The sequence below is a fragment of the Perca fluviatilis genome, chromosome 8 (genome assembly GCF_010015445.1).
Source record: "Perca fluviatilis chromosome 8, GENO_Pfluv_1.0, whole genome shotgun sequence".
Taxonomy (NCBI): Eukaryota; Metazoa; Chordata; class Actinopteri; order Perciformes; family Percidae; genus Perca; species Perca fluviatilis.
This window is the reverse complement of record NC_053119.1, coordinates 40,635,493-40,659,628: the sequence shown is the minus strand read 5'-3', so window position 1 is coordinate 40,659,628 and position 24,136 is coordinate 40,635,493. Positions and strand designations below refer to the sequence as shown.

Here is a 24,136-nt window from a genome sequence, read left to right as displayed (position 1 = left end):
TCGTCTTCTATTTGATTCAATTCTCCCGGTGTTATCTCCTTGTGCCGTTTCTCTGTTTTATTTACAATTTCTCTTTCTTCAGCAGCATCCCAGTCATCAAAGTTGTCAAATTCTCCAAAAAGGTTAAAAGAAAAAATGAAGTCGCTCATTGTTGTAGCTAGTAGCGTAGTATACGCTAAGATGTAAGTTTGTTACAATAAATTGTAAACGGATACTTTGGCTGCCTGTTGCTATGGTTACTCACAGCTGATGCAGCCAGCGCATTTATTTATTAATTTCGAACGGTAAACAGTCAGTTTCACCAGAACTCCTTTAGTAGGTGTCCTACATCACTTTTTAATGGACACCCTGCAGCCAATCAGAATCGAGTATTCACCCAGACCATGGTATAACACTGTTTAAGTTTCAATTTTAGGTTCCATTCATTTTCGGTTATCCAGACACAATGTATTCTCAAGGAAATTCAGTGTGTGTTGGATATTTCAGAATTTGAATGAATGGAAATAATGACTGGTAATAGATAATAACCGGTCACTGGCTCAGTCTGTCATACCCACGTGCTTCAACAAGTCAACCATCATTCCTGTGGCCAAGAAATGCTTTGAATGGCTGGTAAGTCAGTCCCTGCCCTGTCACTGCAAGCGCCTCATGCTTATACATCCCTCAGTACATTCATGTGGATTTTTTATTTAGTATCTTTTCTTTTATTGTCCATATTATTCATGTGGATTTGTTATTTTATCATCCTGTTTATGATGTATGTGTATGTTGTGTGTGATGTCTGTAAGCTACTGGGACCTTGAATTTCCCCTTGGGGATCAATAAAGTATCTATCTATCTATCTATCTATCTATCTATCTATCTATCTATCTATCTATCTATCTATCTATCTATCTATCTATCTATCTATCTCTAAAGGATTACATTTGCTTCTCACTACCCAGCACAGAGGACCCATTACAGTTTGCGTACCATCCCAACCGATCAACGGAAGATAGCACACATCCATCACACCAAAAGAAAGGAGGCTGTGAGATTGACTACAGTTCAGCGTTTAACAACATCGTACCCTCCAGGCTCGTCACAAAGCTCAAGGACCTGGGATTAAACACCTCACTGGGCCTGTGGATCCTTGACTTCCTGACAGGCAGACCTCAGGTGGCAAGGGTCTGTGAACACACCACTTCCACCCTCACCCAGGGTTTCCCCCAGTGTTTTACAAGCCTGGTGGCCCACCAAGCCTAAGTTTTCCCCCACCAGGACCTATGCCACTGGGAATTATTATTTTAATGTATTTTTAAGAATTTTTTTAAACTACCGGTACAGAAACACGACTCGGTTGAAAACTTACACAATCATATTCTCAAATCTCCAGTTAGCTTTTAGCACCGACTTAATGTAAGGCCATATGGAATCTGTCGTATAGTTTTTTTTAAATTTGCAATTCTGTCCATGATTCTGTTAATAAAGAAACTATTGGTTGTTGACATCAGACCATTTTGCTCACCGGGCAAATACCGATTTGATTGCCAATATATCGTGCATCCCTAATAACTGGATGAGACAGAAGTATTTGTATTATACATCTCATAAACACGCACACCCTCCACCTCACAGAGCCTCACAGCCAGACGGGAGGACGCCTGATCGTAAGCAGCCTACCACTGTCATGACCATAAACGGCAGCCCTGGAAACTGTTGGCTCGATTACATCACAACTTACAGCTAACGCAACTCTCTCCAACAAAGTCTCCTTACCTTCCCCGAAAGACCAGCAGTTTCCATGGGAACAGGACAGAACAAGAGAAGGAGAAAAATAGACAGAGGGAGAGAGATGGAAAGACAGAGGAGGGGATGGATGTTGGGGGTGTGGAGAGAAGAGAGCTTCCAGAGACAGAGAAGTGATAAACATGTCTATTGTTCTGTTTGTCTCACAGAGAGGTAATGTGACCTTAGATGGAGGTGAGACAGTGAGGGTGGAGAGAGGTGAGCTGGGAGTGAAGTCTATAATTATACCATAGACTATAAAAATAATGCACGTAGCAACCATAGACAGTATATAATGGACCAACAGACCCCGTGTCTCTGGACGGAGACCAGTGAAGGCTATTAGAAGCACTTTTCCGGCCACTTTTGATGGCCAGCTTTACTGCGCAGCCTCCAACTGAGAGAATGTGACGTGAGCAACGTGTCTGAAAGTATTCTGGTAGCTGTGCCGAGAGAAATCTCAATCATTCCCAATCTTACAGAGACAGAGAGTGTAGGTATATGTAAGGAGATAACATAGGCACAGGCTAATTATTGCTAACGAAAATGCTAGTTAACATTAGTAATTAATCCTAAACAGCTCATATAAGCCAAACTGCCTGCAAGCTTATCCTGTACTATACGGTAATTCCTCTACTATGTGACACAATCGTTAGCCTATTTTTATAAAAGCGTCTGCTACGGAGCCATAACGTGAGGTACAAGGTAATGGAGCCTTTTATACATTGTCGTGTTTCTTTAGAAATAAACAACGGACAAATAGAGTCTTTAAACGCTTCAGATGTAAAGTTATTCGCAGTCAAGTGACGTAAAAAAAAAATGGCGGTCAGCGGAATGCTAACAGGAGGTGATGGCCAGGTAGCAACAAAAAAACTTTACATAAATATTTTTTCCTACTACTATGGGCCAACAGTTAACATAGAAACGATTAGAGATACATTTAAATGCCCTCTGTAAATGGTGCCCTGCTGGTAGGTTTTACAACATGACCTACTTTCACTCGACTACGGTGCAGTAAAGTGTAAAAATGTCCGTGATGTGCGTAACGACAGTACAGTGGGACGTCTGCCTTCAACAGAGCAACAGTAATAACCTAATATACCATCATTACTGAGTTTAAACTACATTCTCGGTTATGTTTGCAACGCATTCAATAAACAGAAACATAACTCTTGCAGCGCACATGAACAGATGGGCAATATTAGCTCACACATAAAATAGCACCCTCGTGAATTAGCCTTTTGCTAACGTACATTCATAAATCCTGCATAACATGGTCCCGTACCTACAGGACCTCAGACTTACTTATTGATGCACGCACAGAGTAGTGTAGACAAACTCGGTCCAACGAGGGGAGAAAGGAAAGTGTGATAGCGTTCCACTTTTAACGCTTTTTTCGCTCTCACTCGAGACCGCTGTGTCCAACGTTACTAGCGGTAGAGCGAGCTACAACTGACAGGGAGAGAGAGAGAGAATGTATCACCACAGCCGATCCAGTCTGCTCAAAGCGATGGTTTTTTTCACAAATAGGTTGCACGTAAAGGGGGAAAAAGTAGCTTCCACTTAAGGAGCCCTATGTCCTGTCTTTGTGTCTTTGCTAGTTTAAGACCGACGCACTTGTCAATTTCCTGTCCAGCGCCCGCGACTAGGATTAGTGTGACGGGGAAGAGGAGAGACACATCACGATGGTGGCTCTCCATCGTGATGTCGGCTCTCCATCGTGATGTCGGCCAGCCATCACGATGGACGATGATATCGTCCATCGGCACAACCCTAGCCAGAAGTGACCATATTTGGACAAAAGGGTGGAGCTGAGGAGGATGATCCGGCCAATCTGTTTCTATGGTTTCAATGGCTCTACACTAAAGCCTGGTTCACACGGGACGATTTTAAAATTGTCGGCCGATTTTCCAATCCTGAGAGACCCCACACACGGTGATAAAAAATCAGGGGTCTAACAGTTTTGGTGGTACAGTGTGTGGTGCTCAGCACACGGAAAAATCAACACATCACACACGAACCGATTTGACTCCCGAGCATTCCCAGGTCAGACGGGAAATCTCGCAAAATCCCTCGAGATCAAACGTGACTTCAGAGTAAACAATCATTGCGGACGAAGAGGATGCAGTGGCGATAGTTTGTAGTGTGTTTTTAACCGAAAAGAAACGTTATCAAAAGAAAAGGCGCTGGTCAAAGAAGACAACGCGAGCATGGACTATACTTGCTACATCATGATATGGAGGGGATTTGTTTTTTCTCATAGAAATGTCGTTAGGTATTACACAGATTAATAAACGTTCATATATTCGTTTCCATGTACTCTGGTGGATGCAGTTGTGGATGTAGTTATGCCCATCGACTTTATTTATTTTACACAGGCTGCGTGCTCGTTTGTCCCCGGGGGACACCACACACGAGGAGAAATCGGGCCAAATAAATCCAACATGTTGGATATCCAGACTAATATCTAACTAACTAATTATTTAAATGTTTACTGAGGTAATAAATCAAGTGAGAAGTAGGCTCATTTTCTCAGAGACTTCTACAGAAACAGACTTCTTTTTGGAGCCAGTGGAGTCGCCCCCTGCTGGAAGTTAGAGAGAATGCCGGTTTAAGAAGCATCAGCATTGGCTTCACTTTTCAGACAACAGCTTGAAGACAGTGTGGCCTGTGCTTTGGGTCTGTACGATCCAGCATCACCAGGGGTTAAATTAGGATGTTTGCTCCTAAGCGAGTCCCTGAATGCTCATCAGCCCCTCAGAGGCTGTCTCCCCAGAGAACACAGTGGGCCTGACAGGGATCAGTAAACAGCACTGTGAACATAACTCACTGTGAACAACAACCACAGTGCAGCTTCACACAAACGCCATGTTGTTCCCTCGGCAGTCATTCGTTAAAGATGAGCAATGCTTCAACTGAGGCTCCAACTATATAATCACTTAATCTGTGAATTATATTAGCAATTCATTGATAAATCATTTAATCTAAAAATTTTCTTCAGATTACCCAGGTGTAGTCAAAACCACTTAAAGAAATAGTGCAACATTTTGGAAAACACATACCTACCATACACTAGAAGACCAACATGGCATCATGACTTTGCGTAAACATACACGCCACTTTCCTAAAGCCAAATGGCATGTCATCTGTACGCATTTTGAGCTATCCACGTGTATGTCTACGCTGTATGCAGCGGATGTAAACATACACGCCACGTGGCGTCGCCTACTGCTAGCATTAGCTGGTAACTTGAGGGAAAGTCAGCAGATGTTCTGTCCTGCTGTACATGCAGATGAATGTCTCCAGTAACCAGAGGTCTGTGTTTACCCAGCGGTAAACTCGCTTCAGAAGGCTTGAAAATCAGCAACTTTCCCTCTTTAGCGTTTAGTTTAGCATGGATCCATAGCAACCATAAACACCACCAGCTCTAGCCGTTTGCTCTTTCCTGTTTGGTGCTGGACAGTGGTGATTTTAGACCCTTTTTAGGGGGGGGCTCAAGCCCCCTTAAAAATTACAATAATAAAAAAACATTTTATAGCTTCAAGTTAGAGTTTGCAAACGTGTTTGTTAGTGACAGAGGACAAACAATGACAGGTTCAAAGAAACATATCCTGTGTCACTGTTGTCAATGCTATGCACCTGTAACCCAGTCAAGGACATTTTAATTTTTTTATATATTTATTGTTTACACCTCATAATCATTTAATTTTTGTAATTGTAATTTCTTTATTTGAACAGGGGCAGTGCACAAAAAACATTAATAGATGTCTTGGTTGCAGCAAATTGCTAATTTCTGCCCGTAGTCCCTGGGCAGGTAGATGGCACATTAAAATACAAAGTATTTACAGTACAACATATACAATACAGATACATAAAGTCATACAAATGTACAGACATGATTGTCCCCCTATCCTACCCCAAAAACACACAGTAATGTAGCACATCAATCTACTGGTGGGAGCAAGTCTGCTTAGTAAGGGTTTACGTTTTTGCAAGGCACTGTAACCGTGTCAGATTCTCATTAGGGGCTGAGCCCCCCTAAAGGTCTGATCCTAGAATCACCCCTGGTGCTGGAAGGAGCGCACACATTGGTTGTTGACAATATTCACATGATCTAACTTCAGTAACAAGACTACAATCCGATATTGGAAATTAGTCTGCGACAGCGGAATCACTTGAAAAGTCTTTTGGTGTTAGGTCGGCATTATTTGCTTTCTTGCTGGGAGTTAGATGAGAAGATCGATGCCACTCTCATGTCTGTATGCCAAACGTGTCGCTGGAGCCAGCAGCCAATGAATAATAAGTGATATTCAGTAAAGATATACACTGGGGTCCTCCATATTTGCATATGCTTTTCATAGCCTATTGTTTTTTTTCTTCCATATAGCACAAAGACTGAGCGCAGGGAGAAACAGCTCCCCCGAAGCTGACTAATTAACACATTATGTGTTGTTTGTGTAATCAGTACAAAAGCTGAGAGATATCGTGTTAATCAGTGAGCTTTAGATCTGACATAATGCACAATATGCACATGGTATCAAATTCCGTTTTATGACAGTGTGGCATGGCTTCTGTTGCTCTGTCCATTTTATCCGATTGCTAATGTGTCATAAAATATTACACACACACACACATATATATATATATATATATATATATATATATATATATATATATATATACCAAGGCAGCAACAAAGACGACCTTCCTAATAGGGCTGCACAATATATCGTTTTTTTATTGTCATCGCCATATCAACTGTCGTAATAAACACATGGAGAAAGACTGTGATATATGGCGAAAGAGATTTTTTGTCTTAGTTGAAAGAAAATAGCAGCAGAAAACTGCACTTTAAAATGTAATTCTTTATTTAGTATATATACTGTATAATAAAAGAATGTCGCAAATTTTTTCCTCTCATTTGTTTTAACTTTAGCAGAATACTGAAAGCAGCAGAAATGCAGAGCTGAGTACACTTTAATAACTGTTTGTTTATATCATATTGCGATATTCAACAACGTTATCGCATATCGCACATTTTCCTCATATCGTGCAGCCCCACTTCCTAACATCTTAAAAATGAATGGACTTTTATGAAATAAAACATTAACAGAGTGCTACTGTATGTACAGTAGCGTGGCTTAGGGCTACTACTAATGACTGATTTCCATTATCAATTCTTTATCGATAAATCTGCTGATTATTTTCTCAATGTACCACTTGGTCTGAAGCTAAAGCTTCCAAAACCCAAATATCTTTAATTCATGATCTGTCAAGACAAAGAAAAGAAGCTGGAACTGGCATTTTGTTACGTTTTGTTTAGTTTTTTTGGCATTTTGCTTGAAAAATTATTTGAATCAGAGATCTTCAACAGAGTTACTGGAAGTGTTTGTGTGTGTGGGGGCACCAAATTATTGTTTAATAATTTTATGAAAGGGCCTTGGCCTAAACACTTATAAAACACCAGATTTAAATGATTAAACAATTATCATAATTGTTCAAATTCATTTTCTGTAGTTCGACAGATCACGAAACAAGATATTTCTGGATGTGGATGGTTTACAATGTTCTGTGGTAAACCCTGTAATATGATATAAAACAAAGAATTCAGCAGCTCCTTACATTTGAGAAACTGGAGCCAGACAATGTTTGGTATTTTTGCTTAATTAATCACTCAAATGATCATTTTATTATCAAAAAATACATTTGATGTCAATCAACTAATTCCAGCACTAATTTAAGTCACATAAGGCATATTAATAATGAATACATTTTCTTATGCACAAGTTTGTGCTTCTTCCCTTTTTGGGTTATTAAAAGGGTATTCTGGGAAATGCAGGACATCTCTAACTTAAAGGTGCAGTAAGTAAGCATTATAAAACTATCTTTCTGTCATATTTCCTGAAACTGACCCTATGTTCCAGTAGAACTACATGAAGCAGGTCATTACAAAGAATCCAGCTCCTCTGGCACCACCTACAGCCTGGAGTGAGATTTGCAAAAATCCACCGCTCCCTGTTCAGATGCACCAATCAGGGCCGGGGGGGCTTTAGCAGAAAGGGGGGAGGGACTGAGAACTTTTTGGTTAAGTCCTGGATCTTCACAATCCTACCTACAGCACCTTTAAGTAGAAATAGCCAAAAAAAGGAAAAGTGGATAAAGCAAGTCAACTGCAACACCTCATCAGAAAATAACTACAGTGAGTACGTTTACATGCACACGAATATGACAATTTGATACCGGTCATGTAAACAGCATATTCAGGTTGGATATTCCAAATAAGGCCTTTTTCCTTATATAGCATTTTCCGATTAAGATGTGTGATATTCTGGTATTATTTAGGTTTTAGAGGCATTCTTTGGACATACAGGGCATTCGAAATATGCGTCTCATTTGGGGGTTTTACCGCAGTTTACGCCCAGTTTACGGCCTCTTGCCTGTTTACAGCTCATGATCAGCTCTGTGCGTTGCTATGGTTACTCTACACAAACCAACCAGCCAACAGTTTTCAGGCTGCAGACCCGATAAGAAGGAGAAACACAGCTACTTTTAAACATTATCAAAGACTTGGAAATCAACAGGTTTTTAGATATGTGCACACATCACTATGCTGACATTTTCAAGAAGCTGGTTGAAGGAATGAAAGAGGGACGCTGTGTTCACACGGTCCAACAAGTCCTCCACCGCAGAGAAACTTTGACAAAATCTTATTTTGCACGGCCACATGTAAACGGAAATATTAGTGGAATATTCAACTTAATTAGCCATGTAAACAGCTTAGTGGGAATATCATATTTTTTTTCGGAATAAGGGCAAAAACCGGAATATGTGCATGTAAACGTAGTCATTGTGCCGAATTGAACTGCTGATATCTGACATGCATAAGGCTTTACTGAGCTATTTTCCTGTAATTATCACTGTAACAACACATATCGATAAATCAGATGGATTACAGTAGTGTGGCCTGTTGACAGCCTGTTTGAATGCTGCTACCTGTCCCTGCTCCGCTCGCTGCCCAAGTCAGAGGTTTATCTTTTCTCTGCGGTGACGGCATTTAGGCGCTGTCCATAGCAACAGTTGCCGTGCCCACTGACTGCCACAGCAACTGCAGGAGCCCTCGCCACTCATTATTGGTCAGCCCACCACAATTACGGTATATATGGTGCTGACATGCAGCCACACGATGACTTTCTGGACTGCTTGCAGGGACTGTTTGAAATAAGGGTTGAAAAAGTGAACGTATCAAAAAAATACTCTCTTCCAGACTGTCTGTCTTCTTCTGTGGTGACAGTCAGCCAGGAAGGCAATAGTGAGGTAAAGGCGACATTTGCAAAGGTGAAGTGTGTGTGTGTGTGTGTGTGTGTGTGTGTGTGTGTGTGTGTGTGTGTGTGTGTGTGTGTGTGTGTGTACGTGTGTGTGTGTGTGTATGTACGTGTGTGTGTGTGTGTGTGTGTGTGACAGTGTAACAGCGTGCACACATGGCCTCGCGCATGTCTAGAAAAACAGCAGTGATTGGCGGCTATGTGGTTGTCACAGTAACAAAAACCCATCTCCAAACCTCGCTCGCAGTCTCGCCTTCATTCCCCGTCATCTCATTCTGCCGTCGTATGTATGCAGAATGTGTATGTGTGTGTCCTCGTATGCCTCCTCTGTGAGGGCACTACACTGAGTTAACAGGGAGGAAAGAGGAGAGAGTGTGTGTGTGTGTGTGTGTGAGAGAGAGAGACAGAGAGACAGAGGAAACAGAAATAAATTGCAGTGCTGACCTATATTCTCGAATCCCACAACCAGTTCAGCAGCACAGATGTTCCCCTAATCCCTGTGTTTGGCCGTGAAATCCAGCCACAACACCCGACTGCATGGACAGCAGTGGCTCTAATTGTTCCTGTGTGTGCCTGTGTGTGCCTGTGTGTGCCTGTGTGTCCCACGTACGTTATGCATCAGCGACGTATTTATTTGCTTGTGTGTGTGCTGTTGCAGTGTATGTGTGGGAGGAACTGTGCTTGTTTATTTCTATGCCTAAAGAAGCACTTAACCGATTTTCAGCCTCGACCCCATGTACAGTATATGTTCAACGCATTCTCATGAACGGGTTCGTATGATATCGTACGAAATGACGGTGACCGTCGGCCGGTCAGGGGACAGTTAAGTTTAGCCGAGAAAAGGTGACTGAGAATCGGGTCAGAGCACCGTGAGGGCGTTGCAGTTAACTTTAGCCGACATCAGGTGGCCGACATAAGGTGACGACAGTTAAGTTTAGGCACCAAAATGACTAGTTAAGATTAGAAAAATTGTGGTTGGGTTAACACCGGTGCCCTTAAGTAAAACTTCTTCTGGGTGAAAGTCTTGTGTTTTCCCCTTAACATCTTCCAGGACACGGATCTTCACGCTCTTATACAGACACTGTCCATCTGATGCACACAGTAATGAATACGTGGAATACATATTACAGTGCATAACCTTTTCGTAGTTATATGTACGAATGGTTCATGAGAACACCCTGATATGTTAGAGCAGTGGTTCCCAAACTTTTTCACATCAAAGAGCCCTAAACTGACACAAATTAGACCACAGAGCCCCATTTGATAAAATTTTGCTTTTAGATGTTTTATTACAGAAAGTGTATAAAACACATGACCAATATAGTCATACATGCTGTCATTGTGTTACTTATGGATGGAATTATAGTGAAAATAAATGATTTCCCTTTGTGCTAGGGACCCCCTTAAGGACTCCTGGGGGTCCCCATGACCCTACTTTGGGAACCACAGTCATAGAGAACGTCTATGTACACATTAATAATCAATAATCTGTATCTGGTAGGAAGGCTCTTTATATATATATATATATATATATATATATATATATATAAACGTGATGATGCCAGCACAGGCCGAGCAGCAGCAAGGAAGAGTTATTTCAGGCCGCAGACCTCTAATCATTCTGGGAGATGTTTTTATTTTTTTTATGCCCGCTCATCGCATGGCTGCATCATTACAAGTAGGACATACAGCCAAGTTTTGGAGATATCTGTCTGGATCAATCTATCGCCAAGTAGATCCAATTACCAAGCATAATGGGTACATGGATTCAGACCGTTACTGAATGCTTTTCTACATTCTTAGCACCACAAAATACATTTTTAATGACCTGTTACAACAGGGAAACTAAAGCGGTTATGCTGTCTTCAAAGCCACCAGACTCCGTTGACAAAAACAGTATTTTTTCCTCGTAGAAAATGGGAGTTGCTGGTCTACCACTGCCTCTGTCAGTTAGTTAGTTTGTGTTATTGTGTGCCTTTCTTTAGTGTTAAGCAATAGTCTGTGCTAACTGCTTGTGTAGGCTAACGTGACATGCGCTGCGTTACATTGGAACCGCCTCCGTACTGTATGTGCAGGCAAGCAGCCCAGGAGGGCCTATTTTAATGTGAACATGATTATTTATCGATGAAAATCTATTTAAATTGGAATGTGACTATAACTTTCATACTGCCAAACCTGATGACTATGTATAAAAGCAATGGCACACTTCAGTTAGCCAGTAAGTCCTGTCTATTATGTGCACTGGAGTTCTTATTGCTGCTGACCCTACAGTCGCTGAGCAGCTTGTTCAGTTTACATAGAGAACAGTGAGCGACTGACCTCTATGCTTGAACTGCCTATGTCCTGAGTACTTTATTGTTTCAAATGTGTTAAGTTGCAGTCCAACCATGGAGTATTATCTGATCTGAAAATCTGATTGAGGTCCAGCGATGAACTTATACAACTCGTCCGCTTAAAAGTATTGTTAATGAACTATTGATTTGTGAATTGACCCATGACTACTGTTGAAGCACGTTACAAATGGAGCTGCGTGATGGCACCAGTTGTGCTGCTGGGAGATGTGTGATTTTTCATCTGCAAAGGCCTCTATGTACAGTACTTACATCAAGTTCTATTCTTGTCTGTTCTATACGATTGAAATGTAACGTCACTATCTATAGAAGACAAGAGAGAGAGAGATACAAGAGGATGCAAGGATGCATATATTAAGATAATGCATCCTTTGCATATTTAAACACAACATTTCAGAAAATGTGTACAGCAAATAATTGCCTTAATGAAAGTAATCAAAGTAGGTTTCACGAAGATATCTATTAGGTCAAATGTCAACCCTATTCGCCTGCAGTGTCTACCCTTAATCAGCTTATTATGATAACTACTTAAATTGCCCAATATGCAACTCTTAGCAACTAAGGTTAATCTCATCTGCTAGACCTATAGATGATATTTCAATCATAAAAGGTTCATAGGAATCAGCATTGCTGGGATTCATATAGGCCATATTGGGGTTTCCAGTAGACTGCTAGTATTCACACATCACACTTTATATTTCTCGTAAACATCATGTGGATAAATATTTTAAAATCAGATCATATAATCTGTAGTTGAGCTATTCCACAATCTTTTCACATACCCCCTGTAACTGCAGGAGTACCCCCGGGGTACATGTACCCCTGATGGAGAATCACTGGCTGGATACGTTTAGTTGGCTTTATTAAAAAATAAAGTTGATTCCCCTTCACATTCTTTCTGTCTCCATGCTTCGTCCTTCAGTTACATCACAGTGATACCCCACCACAATGAGCAGATTTATTCTATTCTATTCTGTATCTCTCTCTCTCGCTCTCTCTCTCTCTCTCTCTCTCTCTCTCTCTCTCTCTCTCAATTCAATTCAATGGGCTTTATTGGCATGACAGTTTCAATAACAATGTTGTGAAGGCATCGAATTTGTCCAAATATTCGGACAGAATGCAATAATTATCTCTCTCTCTCTCTCTCTCTCTCTCTCTCTCTCTCTCTCTCTCTGCCTATTCATTCTGTCCCATCTGTCTGTTTTTTGATATATAAATTGCAGGGTCTCCAGGTTCAAACCCTCCTCAAAGTGTCCAGCCCTTCATATTTCTCACCGACAGCAGATGTGAAGAATTGGGACCAATCAAAGCAATTAAGAATTACAAAACCTTTAGCACAAAAGACCAAAGAAGAGCAAAAAGATAATGTTATGAAACAAGGTTTTGGTTTATTTTCCTTCATTTCTTTATAATTCTAGAAGTGTTGTATTAAGTCTGAGTTGTACACCCCTACACAGAGTTTCAACCAAGCACTGATTTGTCAAAGACACATCCACTCTGGTCAGTCAATATAGTAGTTTAAGCCAACAAACATGTTGCTTTGCTCACACTGGCATGGCTCAATAGCTGTTTGGCACTCACACTCACTGTTTTCTCTGTTCTGGAAACATCAATTTCTCCTAAACTAACCTCCTAGTTTCTAAACAGAATTGAGGAAAATGCCAGGTAGTTAGATTTTCTTTTTTTAAATAGTTTTAATAATTCACTTTGGGTGTTTTGTTGTTGTTTGTGGGTCATCTAAAAGGTAAACCATTTCCAGACTGAAAGCTGCACTCATCATTTGTTTTTTCATATTAATGTATGAAATGTAGTAAAATAGTCCCTGTGCATACAGTTCATTCAGACCTTCAATCTTCACTCTCATTAACCTCATCAATGTGTTTTCAGAACCAGTGGTGGAAGAAGTATTCAGATCCTTTACTCAAGTAAAAGTACTAACACCACACTGTAAAAATACAGTACTGTATACTGTTACACGCAGAAGTTACACATTAAAAATGCTAAAAGTATGTAAGTGTAATCAGGAAAATGTAAAAGTACTCAGAAAAATGCAGAAAAATCCTCACATTTCAGAAAATGGACGATCAAAACTGTTTTGTTAATCTACTAAGTGTTAAATGGTCTAATCATTTCAGCTGGACAGCCTGGATTATGTAGCGCTTTTCTAGTCTTAGATAGATAGATAGATAGATAGATAGATAGATAGATAGATAGATAGATAGATAGATAGATAGATAGATAGATAGATAGATAGATAGATAGATAGATAGATAGATAGATAGATAGATACTGTATTGATTGCTACCTGCCCAGCAACCAAACGACAGACAAACAAAGTTGGCAACTAGCCGGTGAACACAGTTCACACAGTTCACACAGTTCACACAGTTCACACAGTTCACACAGAGGAGCGTCTAGCAACTTAACGCCGAGAACACACCAAGCAGCTGTGTAATAATTACCGGTACAGGCCGACATGTCACAGGAGTCACAGGACTCTGGCTGCAGGTATTCTCTGGTTGCACTTCACCGCTTAAAGTTAAATTATCCCCAACTTTTAGTTTGGCCGAATTGCACCGCAAAATGTTTTTTTTCATGAATCCCAGCTAAGGTGTTTATTACTGGATATCCACTATCAATCGCAGACACAACACTGAACTACACTTCCTCCCTGTGAGGTCTGATTCACACAGATGCAAGCAGCCATATGTACTGTCAGCAGACGTATAGTGAGATGTTGTAAAAACATGAATGAACTTCAAATCCATTCATGTTCCTGAATCAGGCAGCAGCCATTTACTGTGATGCACCCCCTCTACCTGCAACAGACAAAAGATGGATGGGAGGAAGCGGCACCTTGACTGCTGCGTGTGTGTGTGAGTGTGTGTGTGTGTGTGTGTGTGTAAAGGATGTAAGGATGCAATCTCAAGGAGAGAGCGCATAAGGCTACATTACAAATGCAAGTGCAAGGCTCCTACTGGTCTGTGTCGTGATTAATATTAGCCTAGTAAACACATCTCCTAACATCTGAATATATGTTCAACACACACACACAAACACACACAAAAACACACACACACACACACATACACACACACACACACACACACACATTATTCTGCATCACCACCAACCTTTGTCTTGAATTTCAAAGTGACAATTTGTTCTCTCTTCTTGTGACGATGATTTTGAGTCTTCTTTGTCCTTCCTCCCCCTCCCTCTTTGTCTCTTGTTCATTAAAAAAAAAACACACACACACACACACACACACACACCTCCCAAGGGCATACAGGGGGAGAGGCACCTGTGGCCTGACTGATTAACAGCCATTTTATAGAGCAGAGAGACAGAGGTGTTTTCAGTACAGCGATGAGTGTCTTCTGAGAATCCATTTAAGAATGGAACGTGTGTGTGTGTGTGTGTGTGTGTGTGTGTGTGTGTGTTTGTGTGTGTGTATGTGTGTGTGTGTGTGGGTGTATTGTGGTGGGTAATAATCCCTCCCTATATCAACAGCAACTACTTAGTGAATGTGAGAATCTAAGGCTATATCCACACTACCAAGTTTTTTTTTATAGGTCTAGTAGCCAAACTAACCTCCGTCCATCTGACAACACATCACATGATCATACGCATACACTGGGCGTGCCACTGCGGGGTAAACAGGAAGCAGATTGTCTGATGTCACTTTGCAGTTGAAAATCATGGATATATACTTTGAAAATAATTTGGAGAAAGACCAAAAAGGCAAAAAGTAAGAGCAGGGGTTTATTAGCTTGGACCGAGGACGAGGTGGAACAGTTACTGTAAGGTCTGTAAGCTACCTAACCGATAAGACTGACGGACGGGCATCGTCGTTTCCAAATGTCTCCGTTTGTGGTCGTCCAGACTACAAAGAAACCCCGGAGTTTTCAAACCAAAACAGAGGCAAGGATGGAACACAGTTTTTGTCCAGTTTTTGACGAGGGGGCGGAGAATTGGCATCAGCTGTGTGCTCGGCCATCAGCTGGTATTTCAGACTGGATGTGCTGCGATGATAGCTCAGTTAACAACCACAAAACACACACAGATCACTTTGGTCTTGATAATGGAACCATTTGGCAACTTTTTAAACGTTAACTTCCATCCACTCAAAACGTAACGTTAGCCTACTGCTCTTTGGCCGGCTCGCAAGCCCAAACCAGTGTGTGCAGCGTGCGTGTTCTTGTGTTTCTGGTCTAGCTAGATCCGGTGTTGTGTTGGAGTTTTTCTAACGTTACTAGTTGTTGTAGGGCTGCTCGATTATGGAAAAAAATATAATCACGATTATTTCGGTCAATATTGAAATCACGATAATTTAACACGATTAATCGTTGACTTCAGGAAAGATGTTGTATGATGTTGTATTGAACTTAAAAAACTGTGGAAAAAGTTAAATAAATCAACAGTAAAAAAACACACAACTGTGAAATTTTCCTTAATACATTTCCTATTTAAATTTTATTTTTTCATTCAGAACACAAGAGAAAATAAGATTTTACTTGCAAAACGTAATGAGCTAAATAATTGTTTTTCTCGATTATTCTGTTTTTGTGATCATTGGGAGGCAAAATCATAATCACGATTACATTTCAATTAATTGCACAGCCCTAAGTTGTTGCAACAGTATGTGAAAAAACTACAAAGTTTGCTAGGCCAAAAAGAACGTTAATCTTGCGATAAAAAAATTTACCCTGTTAAAATGAGTTTGCGTTAACTCCGTTAATAATGTGTTTAACTGACAGCACTAATATATATATATATATATATATATATATATATATATATATATATATATATATATATATATATATATATATAAATAAGGATATCCCATTTTCATTAGCCATATCGACACAATTATACATCCAGGGGCTAATGTGACTAGCATGGTTTAGCTAATGGACAGCTGACCCTTTACGAAAGGTTTGCACTTTAAAGCTTGTGTTTCCTGTGTGCTAAGACATGAACCTAATTGGATTACGGTTAATTTGGCAGTAATTTGGTTTATAGGGTGTACTGAACCAAAGAAAGTTTGGTGCTAAAGAAATCGTCCAGTACCGAAGAGTTGAGGATGCATACACGTAAAAACTTTAAACTCCTACTGCCCAGTGTCTGTTCTTCTTTGAGGCAGGACGATTGGACATTTCTGGAACGTTGTCACAGCAATTTATGCTTGCGAGGTAAACAGAATAATTAGCACAATGCTACAAGCTACCTGCTACTAGCTATTCTGCCTTATATGTACACCTTAACTTACTGGATTGTCCAACACAATGTCTTCCCGGTTAACAATGCTCTGTGCCCAGCTGAAGTTAAACCAGGATGAACTTTTTTTTTTACATACAGCATGTGTTTTCTTGCTGGAGCCCTTTGCAGCGGCACCCCACTGGGGGTCTCCCTGAAATAAAAGAGGATTTTTTTAACACACCTCTATTGTAGTTCTAAACGCACGGCAGCCAGGTTTCCAGAGAGATCTCATTCACCACCAGAAACCCCTGAGAGAGGAACATTTCTGCTGGAGTTACAAGTGAAATAAAAGGTCAAGCTAAGCAGTCGGAGCAGAGGTCGAAATGGATGAAACTCCCTTTGAGAGCAACCAATCTTTTATAACACCATTAAAGATGTGACATTTTGGTCAGAGCGACCTTCATCAGATATGTTAGACTAGGGATGCACCGATACTGATGCCAGTAGCAGGTATCGGTCCGATGCCGTGCGCATGTACTCGCACTTGTAATAATAAAATGACTCCGATACTACCACACCCTATACCACCTTATAGAAACATCAATGGTATGAAACGGTACACACATGTCTCCTAAAGGGGCGTGGCCTCTTTTGAACGTGTAGTGAATGTCGTGTGGATGGATTAAATGTTATATTTGTATGATTTATTATTATTTTCTTTTGCTAAAGAGATATTTCCACAGCTAAAAGGCATATTTAGCATCACGTAGATTAGTTTTGTTAGGGTGTTCATGAACATTAGCTGACGTTAGCTTCTCTGTGTTGCCAGATCTCGTGAGAATATTGTCCTGAGACAGAAACAGGTCTCAAACAAAGTAAATTTTCTCCTGATGTGTCCGTCTGAAAAAATTCATTTTAGTGTCAGAATGTTCTGGTGGCTTGTGAAACATGGGTCCAATATTTACATTGGTGACTATGGGGCGAAAGGATCAGTTATAATCTGTGTTCACTTCTCTATTGGAATCAACACACTCAGGACCTGCCGCTAGTCTCCTAAAGAGGCGTGGCCGTGGAGGAGCCCATGTGACACTGATACAGGAAACTACTCGGAGTTGGGGCGTCTCGGTTCTAAACCGTCTAAGGCGTCGTGACATTAAAGGTGCAGTAGGTAAGACGTTCTGTCATATTTGCTGAAACTGACCCTACGTTTCAGTAGAACTACATGAAGCAGGTCATTTAAAAAAAATCACTCCTCCGGCACCACCTACAACTTGGAGTGAGATTTGCAAAAATCCACAGCTCCCTGTTCAGATGCACCAATCAGGGCCAGGGGGGTGTCTAACTTTGTGTCAATCACTGCTCATGCTCACGCATTCATTCTCCCTTGTGGAGGGAGGGGCTTAGGAGACAGTTTTGGGCTTTAGCAGAAAGGGGGAGGAACTGAGAAGTTGTCAATGTTCAAATTTTTGAGCTAAGTCCTGGATCTTCCCAATCCTACCTACAGCACCTTTAACTTTTTAGTCAAGCAGTCAGGCGGTGTAAGAGGAGCAATGACAGTCGTTTGGAGATTTTGGGCTGTAAAAATAACAATAACTTACCCAATACATTGCACTTCAAGACCAGCCATTGTCGGTCATTGATAATACTGTGTTTTGACGTCTTCTCAGTGTACTGGAGCGGAGGTAGGAGATTACAAAAAACGTGTTACCAACGCTGCATGACTTCGTGAAAAAGCACTACAGCAGCCTGTTGCAGGACATTTCGGCCGTAAGCTTCCACTGACATGTGAACTAGCAGTTAGCCCAATGTCTCTCATCATCTTAACAGGCATAAACAGGAAGAAAGCGATGTTTCAATCTGTTCTGTCTGTTCTGTTACACAACCACAGCGCTACTCTGCAAATAGCGATATTTCAAACTTCTCAAAAGCTAAAACGAAAGCTGTCACTTTGTAGTCTAACTGTTTATATTGAATTTGCCACAAGTGTTGAAATTTGGACAAAATCTTGTGAATGTACGTAGCTGCTGGCATAAACACACCATCCTCTCCTCTCCAACAGCGGTAAATCCATATGCACGTGAATGACGTCATCGGACTTTGCATTCTCTAAATTGTTTTTATTAGACTATGCGAGCTAAGACAGCTTGTGGAGCGTAGTGAACTCGCATCGCTCACACAGGGTGAATTAAAAACGCCACTGATGCTATGCGCTTGCTAAGACAGCTTGTGGAGCCTACGTTGGAAGTAACATCATTTTGTTTTGTTTTTAGGACTTTTTTTATTGAACAGGACAGCTGTAGATAGGAAAAGGGGAGAAAGGTAAGGTAAGGTAACTTCATTAATACCCGAAGGTAGATTTGGCTTACAGTGGGGGTTGGGTGGGTCAGCCTCCTTTTTACACACACACATACACACAATCGGCAGCAGACTGTAGGACATAACGTAACAAAGGAGACATCATTGTTCATAAAATACAATAAATCAATAGTTCCGCAGGCACAATATAATAATAATAAAAATAAACAAAATGCAGAAGATCTGTATTGCTACTACTTATTTAAAGTGATGGTTCGGAGTAATTCACCCTAGGGTCCTTTGCACCATGACCTCGAGCCAAACACCCCCCCAGAAGCTTTTTTCACCTGGGTCTAACATTGGGAGAGTTAGCTAGAGTAGAGTTATCAGCTGAATAGCTTAGCGCAGGGGCTAATGGACCCACGTTTATATCTTGTAAGTTACCCCACTAATAATGCCCGAAATGATACCAAACGTCTACAAGTAGTACAAATAGGTTATGCTCTCATAAAACGATGGATTGGAAAGTTTGTAAGTACACCAGAAGTTTATGAACACTTGCCTGCTCTCTTCAGCTCTCTGTGCTGCTGCTGCTACCTGCAGTTAGACGAGTTCTTAGGGCCGATCTACCGAAATTACTACACGAGTTACAAGGTTAAAACAAAATATTTATTAATTCAATGATTAAATAAGGTAATGTCTCAAAACTTACCTCAATTATTACTTGCCTCCTGCTAGTTATACTACAGCACTTTCTTAAAAAAAAGTTAAATTAAAAATATTTTTGTTGCATCTCTTTTCGGTTGTTGTGGTAGGCGACTTAGCACTCGTCTTACAGCAGCTAACAACAACAGAGAGCAGAAGCCAGCGGAAACTGTTTACATATAAACTTCTGGTGTACTTACAAACTGCTTATCAAACGCCTTCAACGCTGCTAGCTTAACGTTGTATCATTCGAGCATAGATTAGTGGGTAACTAAAGATAAACGGATAGTTATGCCCCTGCGCGCTAAGCTATTCACTGTTACATGCTCTCCCATAGAACGCTGAAAGTTCCCAACTGTAAAGATCATCGTACAAAGGCGTACTAGAAACCATCACTATACGTATAGCCGCTGGGACAAAGCTGTTTCTATATCGCTTAGTTTTACAGGCTGGTACTTTATACCGGTGTCCCGACGGTAGAAGCTGAAATTCACCATATAAAGGGTGGAAATGGTCTTTCAGTATAGTTCCAGCTATCCTCTGTAACTGTTTAGAATACAGGGATTCTGGGTTGAGCAGTGGCTTTCCTATCAGCTTACTGGACCACTTCACAATTTGATTCAGACGATTTCTATTTTTAAGAGACAAGTTCCCAAACCACCAGAGAGAGGGGCAATGAATGTAGCAAAGGGCCGCAGGTTGGAATCCAACCTGGGACGCAGGCTCAACCAGGTAAGCTACCCAAGTGCCCCAGTAACATTGTTTTTATACAGTAGGGGAGTTGTTCATGGATGCAAGATAAGAAATGGATACAGCGTTTTGAGGCGGAGCCCCGTTCATTCCTATGAGAGTTGCTCAGTTGCACATGAGGCCTTCATGGAGCCCAAAATGATCCAGATGATCGGCATATGCCCATAGAGCAGGCACACTAGAGATACCTGCCAGCCGAGACGGCTACTTCCGGTTTAGCGCTCAGCTAACTTTACTGGGGATTAAATGATTCAATCGTGCGGCTCTTCTAGACTTTCCAAATGACTGAATGGATCAAATTTGTTGATTAAAACGTGTCATTTTGCGGGGGTTTTGCCGTTCAAAGAAAGTGATCCACTGTTATACAGACGTGTCTTATGCCATGGAAGGGAAAACGTCATTTTGAGCCAGAGGGCATCATGTGACGGGTCGGGAGTTGCAATTCCACTGTCTGGCTGCTATGTTTAATTTGTTTCAAAGCCTGGAACACTTGGCACTGGTTGAGGATGAAACCAGCGTGTCATCGAACCGTGATTTCACAGAGAAACTCAGTACTACACAGTTTACAGTCTTTTCACAATGTTTTCTAATATACATAATGTGTTTCAAAAAGTAATCTCTGATATTGCTTTACCCAGACTTTAACTTTGCTACAATGCTACTTTGAGTCAAACATTTGGTGTTTCCTGATCATTTACTATTTCCTGAAGGCCTCGCTTTCAACCCCCCGACTCTGTTATCTCCTCCCACGGATATGAAAGCACATCAGAGTCGCTAGGCAATGTAGGCAGAGAAAAACAGCAGAGATGTTGACGTCCAACTTGCAATTCTTCTTTGAGCTGGTCAGGGCTTTGGTAATGAGAGCCTGGGGACCTGGCTGAGCCTGCTGGGTGTGTGTGTGTGTGTGTGTGTGTGGGAGTTGAGAGAGATAGAGAATAAAGAGTGTCTATAATCTTCCTTGAGGACTTTATTGCTGTGTGTTTTGGTATGTGCATTTGGAAGGAAACCAGCTGTGGCCATGTGGTTCAGGATTTGTGTGTGTGTGTGTGTGTGTGTGTGTGTGTGTGTGTGTGTGTGTGTGTGTGTGTGTGTGTGTGTGTGTGTGTGTGTGTTGTAGAGGTGAAGGTGTACAGTATGTGCCTGACAGGTTCAGTCACACACAGAAACATATTGTGGAGGCAGTGGTAAGCCGATGATAAGCATAAACGATCCCCTCCACAACCCTTCCCTCCATCCTCACCCTCCCTTCTTCTTTTTTACTTCCCTGCCTCACCCTCGATCTCTTTTCCTCCTTCCTTCTCCCGTCTCTCCTCCCTCCCTCCCTCCCTCCGTCCCTCCCTCCCTTCCTCCTCTCTAATCGCCAGGCTAATTGACTCAGCCAGAATTGGCAACAGGCGTATTAGTGTCATTTCACACAACAAGGGATGACCTATGCAGACAGTCAAGACGGAGAGAACCCTGTAATGTTATGTTCACCAAATCCAATTTCCCAGACATGCACGCAAAGCAAAAATATTTTTTTCCTCAATTGATAAAATGACCTCTTAACAGCACCTTAATGTGAGTGTCTTGACTTTTTTTTTGTCCTGCAGAAAATATCAAATATGAAGTGTTAAAATTCTGTCCAATGCCCCCACTGATTTCTGCTGGTATAGGTTACTGTGCAGCACACCCACCTCTGCCAACACAGCGGAAGAACCGGAGGGAAACATATGTTTTACACACAGGTAAGCTTGTTCTTTTTAAGCCTAAATATGCATTTTCAGCATCCTCAGGCAGAGCTGACTTTCATAGCAATGAAATGTAATGGCACTGAATTGGTGTCATTCCTACCTGCAGGTAAACAAAGTGTGCATGATTGTAGGTGTAGGAGCCTATGGGGGAATGCAGGCTTTATTTGATGGTTAATCCTTCAGTGTCACTCAAATTCTGCCTGATGGCTGTCGTGTGTGTGTGTGTGTGTGTGTGTGTGTGTGTGTGTGTGTGTGTGTGTTGGTGTGCAGAGAATAGAACGCCCTTACCGCTGTGCGCGCTGAACCAGCGGGGTGCGATGTGCAGGGGCAAGGTGTCAGCCAGCGACCCCCGAGATCCCAGATAGAGCACCCCGTCCGTGTGGTGCCCCCCGCCCCCAGTGTCCTGGTAGCCCGTACCGTGGGGGGCGGCGGTAGTGCCCCCTGACCCTCCTCCGGCTCGATCCGAGTCCGTGCCTCTGGGGGTGTAGAAGCCGAAGGGCACGGCGGGGCTGTGCTCGATGCCCATCCCGGCCACGGAGCTCACCGAGCGGCTCCGCAGGCCCATGGTGCCACTCGGCCGGTAGTGGCCGAAGTGGGCCGAGGGTGGCACCGCGCTGTCATCCGTAGAGACACCGGGAAAAGCACCCCGGGGCCGCCCCGCCGTGCTCTGCTTTCCCCCCATCCAAAGTGGGAGACAAATGGGTGGGGGTTCTGGGTGGAAACAGGAGGGGGCTCGGCTCGATCCGCAAAGGGTCGAGAGAGCCGAAACAGGCTGTCGCCCCCCTCCCCTCGCTCCTGTCTGTCTCTCGGCCTGCCTGTCTGCCTGCCTGCCTCTCCGGGTGTCTCGGCCGGCTCGTCAGCTCTGGCTCTCCGCAGACGCAACAGCCCGTCTCGCTGATGAGCGGAACATGAGCCCGCCCTGACGTCTGGATTCACCTCACCCGCAGACAGAACCTCGAGACAAACGGGGGGGGGGTGGCTGGCGAGCTGAGTGACGCCGTAAGCCCAGAATGACACACTGATATACACCACACTCCCCTCTCGCTGTCCCAGGTGATTAACACGGCTGTATCATCGCAGGCGGCCCGGCCCGAATCACAGCAGCGCCGCAATGTGCCCTCCGCTGCTCTCGGCTCATCCGATCTCAGACATCGTGACAACTGTTGCTGTCTGTCTGGCCGCCAAAACGACGGTCTGCCTTTGGGTAGAAAAAAAAATGACGTCGCCTTCCGCTCTGTCTGTCCGTTCCGGTGATCTCCAACCAAAGGAGATCGGGGTTCCAGTGATGCCGCTCCCCTGCTCTCAGATCGGCGCTTCTGTACTCTCCGCTCCGCCGCTGCTGCTGCTACTGGCCAGACAATGGAGGCGCTCAGTGCGCAAGCCCGGATCAGAAATACAGACAGGACATGAGACAGTAGCCTATTGGGAGAAGGATAATACACTTTGCTTTAATTCCTAATCAAGGGGAATGGGCTTGGAAATTATCTGCAGTGTATGCCTTAGCTAAAGCAGGGGTCTTCAACGTTTTTTTTTAGCCATGGACCCCTTAACTGAAAGAGAGCTGGACCAGGGATCCCCTACTACATATATTTTATAAAATGAAGTTGCATTGGGCCTACAGTAGCCTAACTTGTAGGGCGGCCTAAAGCCTTTATACATTGCTTTTTTTTGCATAGAATACAAAGCTATTCAAATAGCCTAATACTTGGCACGATTTTATAAATCCTGTTTAATGTTAATTATACATGTGGCACACATCTGTGGATGGCCTAAGTGACTACCTCGATTATGGGCAAGTTAGCAATGGGGATTTAGGCTATATTTGCTAATAATATGTTGGATTCATGTTAAGACTTTTTCAATTTTGAAAAAACTTTCAAAAATTAACAATTATTTGGAGGCCCCCCCCTGCATTGAGCCCCTGTTGAAGATCCCTGCCTTAAAGCCTTTAGAATCAGGATGTGACAAGGAGTGGCAGGGGGCACCAGGTATAGCCCACTTATAGCCC

The 24,136-nt window shown here is 42.3% G+C and overlaps 1 protein-coding gene across 1 annotated transcript in view; it reads right to left on the bottom strand.

Annotated features, from left to right (window-relative positions):
- znrf1 (zinc and ring finger 1) overlaps positions 1 to 23,504 on the bottom strand; it is a 64,158-nt gene extending 40,654 nt beyond the window's left edge. Inside the window, exon 1 of the mRNA XM_039809224.1 lies at positions 22,417 to 23,504. Coding sequence (XP_039665158.1) covers positions 22,417 to 22,810 — 394 coding nt within the window. The 5' untranslated portion in view covers positions 22,811 to 23,504. The remainder of the gene's footprint in view (positions 1 to 22,416) is intronic.
- Positions 23,505 to 24,136: the final 632 nt, after the last annotated feature.